This window comes from Neospora caninum, chromosome VIIa (genome assembly GCF_000208865.1).
Source record: "Neospora caninum Liverpool complete genome, chromosome VIIa".
NCBI lineage: Eukaryota > Apicomplexa > Conoidasida > Eucoccidiorida > Sarcocystidae > Neospora > Neospora caninum.
Window position 1 is genome coordinate 3632111 of NC_018393.1, and position 7041 is coordinate 3639151.

Sequence of the window (7041 nt, forward strand, 5' to 3'; positions counted from 1 at the left end):
AAGGCCGAACACTCCTCGACAGAAAGCAGAAACGTCGCCTACGTACACGCAGACGTACATGTACACCTACATAGACACACCTTCAGATATATATATATATATATATATATATGTATATATATTTATATATATATGTATGTATATATATATTCATATATATGTATATATATATATTTATATATATAAATATGTATCTTTATATATATATATATATGTATATATTTATATATATAAATATGTATATATATATATATATATATATTTGTATATATATATATATATATATTTGTGACACTTCTATTTCCTTTCGTTCCCCTCATGGGACACACACACACGTACAGGCGTCTATCGTATTTATTCTATATCTCGTCTAGCGATCGATTCTATATATCTATGTCTATATCCCTCTGCAACTCTTTATGCACATCCTATCTATCTGCCTATTTACATATATATATATATATATATATATATATGAGAAAGAGCGCTTTGCATGCATCTACTAGAGTGAGCTTGGGATGAGGTTTGTCGTTTGTGGGCGGTATTTGGATGATGGCGTCTGCCGACAAAAAAGCGAAGGGGCGAGGCAGAGTCTCGTGCCCGTCGAGTTTCGCTTTCCGCCCTACGCTACGAGAGTCTCGGCGAAAACTGAGAGAAGAGACAAAAAGAACGAGAACGTACGTGCTAAGATCTAAAGCAGAGGAGAAAACACGAGAAAAAGGGCGGGACAACGACAGGCGAGCGCTGAAAAGAAACCTCTCGAGGAGAGGCATATGGGGGCCGTAGGCTGGGCGCCCTCACTGCACATGCATGCCTGTCTCTCGCATGCATGCATGTGCACTGAGGTCCCGTTTTTTACAGCCAGGGAAATCGACGGCGACGTCATAAAGATGGAGCACTTTCCCTGGAAGCACTTTGCGTTTGTAGAGCCGTCCGCCGCATGCACCGAAACGTTTGAGCTTCACGACACGACATGCAAACGAGGAGCAGTTCATGTCGTGCATGAAAGAAAACGACGCATGCACCGCAAAACCACGCTGTGCATGCAGACAAACCTATGGTCCGAACACGAAAAGGAAGGTAGGATCCTCCATGATTTTTGATATACTTCAGAAGCATCCTGTGCATTTGCTAGCGTTCAACATCTAGTTAGAGGAGTAGCAGCAGGATGGGAATTTAGGATGTTGCATTTGCTACAACTGCCTCTTTCGTATTCTTGTGTATTTTAACTCTCAAAAGACTCGAGGACCGTATAACTGGAGTTATAGTTATTTAACCATCGATTGGATGTCTGGTTTAGTTTTATATCTACTTACTATAGTCACTGCCTTCCCAACACTCAGTTTATCCATGAGTCTATTCCGGGCACACCATGTCTTTTATCGGTGTACTCTAAATCTAAATTCATCTTGGAACTGTGGTCTTTTAGTTGCAAAGACCTTTGTACTCCAAAGCATTACAGGTATCACTCTAGCATTTAGATATTTTTTATCTATCGCAGGTTCGGCCTAATGTCCCGTTATACTATATAGACCACATGGCTTCTGGTACTTTGAGATCATACTAACGGCGAGAAGGGAAGTGTGTTTCAAAGAAAAGGGAGGGCAGCGTCTAAAATATATAACCGAGTATCAACTTAGATGCACAGATGGTAATTAATCCGAGACTGAGTTAAAAAATACAGGGCTGAACTGTGTAAATATCTTTGTGTTATGGTTCTATCGCAAACCATTGAGATTACGAAGTTATGGTTTTGGGCTACCGACTATAACGGCATGCTCCTGAATGTAACGGTACACGCTGTAAAAAAAGGACTCCTTAACTTAAACTGAGGAGTCAAGTAGGTACAGACCGTACAAGGATCACTGCAAATGCACAGCGTCGTCTGCCTCCCCTGTACGCCGTCGGCTAGCCGCAGAATCTCTCTCGCTTCGCCTTTTCTCCTGTGCAAGTTTGCGCCATCAGCTGTTCTCTCCTTTCTTTTCTGCCTTTCCCCTCTTTGTCGCTTTTCTCGCTGCAGTAGTTTCCGCTCTATCTCTCAGTTGACCTCGTGTGTCTCTTGCCCTCGCATCTGTCTCGCTCTGTCGTGTGAGTTTCGCGTTCCTTCCTCCTTGCTGTTCGTTTCTCTGCATGCGTCGTCGATGGCGATGACTGTTGACGCAGCTACAGCGGCATCACAAACCATGCGGGCGATCTTTAGCGCCATAGGCTCTTTTTCGACATCGAATTCGAGAGATGCCACAACTCTCCCGCCTCCGTGTCCTTCCTCTTGTTCTCTTTCGTCTTTTTTTTCTTCCTTTTCGGTCGCGTTCTCTGCCGTCTTTGCGCTTTGGTTGTCGCTCGTGGGGTCGGCCCGGTGTCGCGTACGGTCTGCCTCTTCGGCGGTTTGGCGTGCGCGCCAAAAAAGGATCTTTCTGACGGGTAAGACAAGCCGAGAGCTGGAGGAGATGAAGGCTGCCTTCCATTGGTCTGTTTCGCTCAGGCGCCAGATCGGAGCAGTTTCTGAGACAAGAATATCATGCGACCTCAGCAGCTTCAACACGAGCGCACGCACTGTCCCAGGGAGACAGCGCGACGCGTCGCCAGCGAAGAGGCGATTCTGCGCAGCGTTGTACGCGAAAAAATTGCTGCTGAGACCTAGACAGGAGACAGCACAAGCAAAAAGACACTGGCTTAAACCTACACAGGAGAGAGCAAACAGACACAGACGAAAACCATCAGACGTCACAGAGAGACGTGAAGGACAGGGGGAGAGATGACCGAAGGAACAAGAGACGGGAGTGACCGAGAGAACGCAGAAGAGATGGAAGGAGAAGAAGAAGGAGAAGAAGAAAGCGAAGAAGAGAGAAGAGAAGAGGGAGACGAGAGAAAAAGAGGAGGAAGAGAAGAGAAAAGGAACAAACGCTGTAGAGAGGAAAGACGAGAATGTGTCTTTCGCGTTCGTGATTCCAGTCTGCCCTCACCTTCGAGGATCTCGTTCGCGTGATTCATCATGACAACTTCCTCAATTTTCTCTCCAGTTTCCCTCTCGACCTCGCGTGCGCAGGCGACCAGTCTCTCTCTCTCGCGAAGCCAACTCGTCGATTTCGTTTGCGCCGCTTCTCGGCCTTCGTGCTCCACAGCCAAGAGAACGCAGCCGCTCTGTCCCGCCTTTCCAGAACCAGCAGTCGAGGCAGAAGGCGACGCAGAGTGACATCCGCGAGCGGGAAGAGACGCAGAGCCCTCCAGCAAAGGCTCCGCATAAACAAAGAGACACACGACAGGAGAGGAAGATGAGGGAGAGGAAAAGGAAGAAAAAGACGAAGCAGAGGAAGACGCACAGAGAGGAGACAACGGAGAAAGAGAAGAGAAGGCAGAAGGCGCGTTGGCTAGCGATGTCTCGAAGGGCTGAATCGGCGACGTGGAAGGAATGGTAGCTTCGAGAACTCGACATCTTCGCCGTTCCGGCGCGGTGGCGTCTCCACCGGAAGCCGGACCCGTGGAGTGACATCTGTTGTCCCCATCAAATCGACTCCTCGGTTTCACTGTCGTCCAGTAAAACAGAGCCGTATCCCCTTCTCGGTGAGGCCGCACGCGAGGCGCCGTCTGTGAGGAAAGGCTGTTTCCTTCCTCGCTCGTCACGCCCGCTTCCTGGATTGCCTGTTCGCGCTTCCCTCTTCTGCCTTGTTTCCCTACGTCGTTTTCTCCGGCTGCGTTCCGAGTCGCGTTTCCAGCGCCTGTAATCTTCTCTGTCTCCTCTCGCGCGCTGTCTTCGTGGGCTCTTATCCTCCTCGCTGCGTCGCCTTCTGCGTTCCCCTCCCCGTCCGCCGCGCTTTGCCGCACGCAGACCACCCGTCTCTCCGGAAGGGAGACAAGTGCTCGAGGAATCTGCGCAGGAAAGAGCAGAGTGAGAACCAGCGAGAAGCGCCAGTCTGAAGATAGCTCAGAAACAGGTCGATCGGAGAAAGCGCGCACAGAAGACGCGGAAGAAACGGAAGAAGCACACGGAGGGGAGGAAGAAAGAGAAGAAGAGGAAGACGGAGAAGGAGATGATGAAGATGATGAAAAGGAAGAAGGAGAGGAAGAAGAGGACGAGGACGAAGAAGCTAACAAAGACGAGGAGTGAAGACGACGAGCATATCGTAGAAGGCTGCGGAAGCTGTCTAGGGCTGCACAGGTGATTTCCTCGTGTGATGGAAGGATGCCAGGTACGCACTGTGGTGGGATGTCTGTTTCTTCGACTTTCCCGCCCTCGTTTCTCCCTCCCTCGGGCACCGGAGTGCTTGCAAGGCGAGGCGCCAAGCTGTCAAGCACGCGCTGAGTTTCCTTGGCGCCCCGAAATGAAGCGATGAGCCGGTCGAGGTGAGAAGGAAGAAGAAAAATTTGAGACCTGCGAGAGACCGTGCGGCAGACCGTGTACGCGGCCGACGGAAAGAAACCGAGAAGCGCCTTCTGAGAAAGCCAGATAGGGGAAGAGGAAGAGGGGGAAGAAGAGGAAGAGCGGGAAGGGGACGAGGGAGAAGAAGAGGAAGAGGGGGAAGAAGAGGAAGAGGGGGAAGAAGAGGAAGAGCGGGAAGGGGACGAGGGAGAAGAAGAGGAAGAGGGGGAAGAAGAGGAAGAGCAGGAAGGGGACGAGGGAGAAGAAGAGGAAGAGGGGGAAGAGGAAGAGAGAGAAGAGAGCGACGACAGAGGAGGAGAGGGGGTTTGCGGGTCGGAAGCGACACTTTTGTCTCCGGGGAGGCGCGTCTCTGCCGGCTTCGTCCCGGGTCGTTCTGGGGCCTTTGCAGTTTCTCGCGCCATCATGCAGGAGACGCTGAGCCAAGCGAATCCGCAGGCGAACCGGTTTTTTCTTGCAAGAAAAACAAATCCTTCTCAGAAGGATATCTCATTCACGTGACATCTCCTCCATTAATCATATAACCTGTAATACACCTTCTCCATTCAACCCATAGTGTACTATAGAGATATTGCATTAAATGCATAATGGAGTATTCACCTTGTACATTTACAACATTGTCGATTCTGCACAGAGTGCGCTAAATATGTGATCGAGGATACACCCTTCAATCCATCATCTTTTGTGGAGATACCGAATTCACTGTATCATATATTATACGCCTAGTGCATATAAATGTATGATTTCTTGTAAGACAGGTGCATGCAAATCCGTAAAACGCGCAGGTACAGTGGCAATTTTGTGTGTGGAGTTTTTGAGGGGAGACGCGGGCGATGCGAGACAGACGAGAAGATCGCGTCTGTGCTGGATGAGTTCGTTTCGAAGCAGGAAGTTCTTGACGTCGGCGGCGGAAAGGAAAAGAAACCCACGCACACTTTTGTCTCTCACTGGCTGACGGTAATCACGTTCGTCCCTCGAGGATGCAGAATGCTTCTCCGAGACGAAAAGAGTGCGCCTGAGGTGACTTGAGAAAAGAGCGGCTAGAAGTCCAGCGAGGACCGCCGTACACGCCGCAGCGCGTGCGCAGAATTCGAGAAATGTCACGAATGCCCAGACGAGGAAAAACGCGATCTCCTCTTTTTTCACGGCTCAAGCAGAAACTGGCCAAGAAGGAAAAGAAGCACGGCGAAGCACGGAGGCAATCGAATTTCGGGAGACAAAGAAAAAACAGAGACACAGTGTGCATGCGGAGCTGTGTCTCGTCTGGTGCATGCACCCCCTGTACAGAGACTGCGCACTGCGGTCGATTGAATTCTTTCTCATCTTTCTCTCGCCACGAAACATTCTCGGTCTTTCAAGGACTTTGCATATCTTCTTCTTGCCTTTTCTTTTTCGTCTGATAGTCGCCGTCTGTCTCTAGACCCGAACGCAGCGGCTGGTGGTTAGAAGAACAACGGTTTCCTTTCTTCTGCGCATCGGTGTCTTGTGTTACGTGTCTGCTGCCTTTCTTTTGCAACAAGAGGCACGCCGAAAAGGAGCAGTTTCGATAATTGTGCGTCTTCTGAGGAACAGAGAGGTCGTGCCCAAAGGCTGTCCGCTCGCGAAAGTTTCCGGCAATTTTCGGAGAGCGTTAGGAGTCTCTCTCGTGCTTCACACACTTCTCGCCCCGCCCTTTTCGCTTCTTTCCTCTCGTGGCTCTTGCTTCTTCGACTCGCCTCTTCTCTTCTTTTTTTCTTCTCCGTATCCTCTTTCTCCTTCTTTCTGTTTTCTCTCTTTTCACGACAGTCCGCCTTTCGTTTCCTCGTGTGTAAGTCCTCTGTGCAGTTTCTGCTGTCGTTTCGGTTTCCCCAGCTCTCCCTGTGCCGCCCTTCGCCTCCAGTCGCGTGCTGTCTGCTTTTCTTCTCTCTCTCCTCCTGCGCCTCTCTTCTCAGTTTCTTCGAATTCGGACTTGGTTGCAACGTCCTTGTCTCCTTTCGTCTCGCTGAAGTCCTCTCTGCAGTCCATTCCTGGGGTCTCCTCTCTCTTTCCCCCCTCGGAAGAAGTGCTCTGCAGCGCCAATAGCAGGTTGATTTCTTCTGGATTTGCCGCTCTCGTCCGTCTTTTTCGTAGACGTTGCGTCCTTGAGTGTCCGAATCCAAGGCGGATGCCACGCATGGCCGAGCTTCTTGAGAAGCTGTGACGTGCAAACCAACGACGAGGGTTTTGCGACCCCGGCGCTCAGACAAAGTGTTTCCGAAAACGCAAGGAATCCGACAAAAAATGGAGTCCGTTCTCCTTCAGCCGATCATCTCGTCGAACTTCAACAAATGCGACGGGAAGCCTGTTCGTCTCGGTAAGGGAAACGTTTGAGGGATACAGCAGATCTTTTTTCCAGGCGGCATGCACGCGTTGCTCTCCCTTCAGGCAGCTCTGGCTTCGTTTCTCAGCATGCGGTCTCCCTCTTCTCTTCAGTTCTGTTTCCTCCCCCTAGTATTTCTGTCTTCACCTCTTTCTCTCGCTCTCCTCATTCTTCCCCCTCTCATTCTCCCCTTCCTCATTCCTCCCTTTCTTCTCTTTCCCCCACTTCGCGTTTCCTTCGCAGGCATCGACGAGGCAGGCCGTGGCTACTGTCTTGGGCGCGATGGTGACCGCCTGCTTCTTCTGTCCTGCTGAGATCGAAACCAACT

At 50.2% G+C, this 7041-nt stretch overlaps 2 protein-coding genes across 2 annotated transcripts; one reads left to right on the forward strand and one right to left on the reverse strand.

The window, feature by feature from the left end:
* Window positions 1–2038: 2038 nt before the first annotated feature.
* On the reverse strand, window positions 2039–4782 carry NCLIV_023450 (conserved hypothetical protein; the record flags this gene model as incomplete). Its single annotated transcript, XM_003882540.1, has 2 exons — window positions 2039–2637; window positions 2964–4782. The coding sequence occupies 2 exons, from the start codon at window positions 4780–4782 to the stop codon at window positions 2039–2041; spliced, it is 2418 nt and encodes an 805-aa protein (XP_003882589.1).
* Window positions 4783–6634: 1852 nt separating this feature from the next.
* NCLIV_023460 (hypothetical protein) lies at window positions 6635–6724 on the forward strand (the record flags this gene model as incomplete). The annotated part of the gene is made up of 1 exon (XM_003882541.1): window positions 6635–6724. One exon carries the CDS (start codon window positions 6635–6637, stop codon window positions 6722–6724), a length of 90 nt encoding a protein of 29 aa, XP_003882590.1.
* Window positions 6725–7041: the final 317 nt, after the last annotated feature.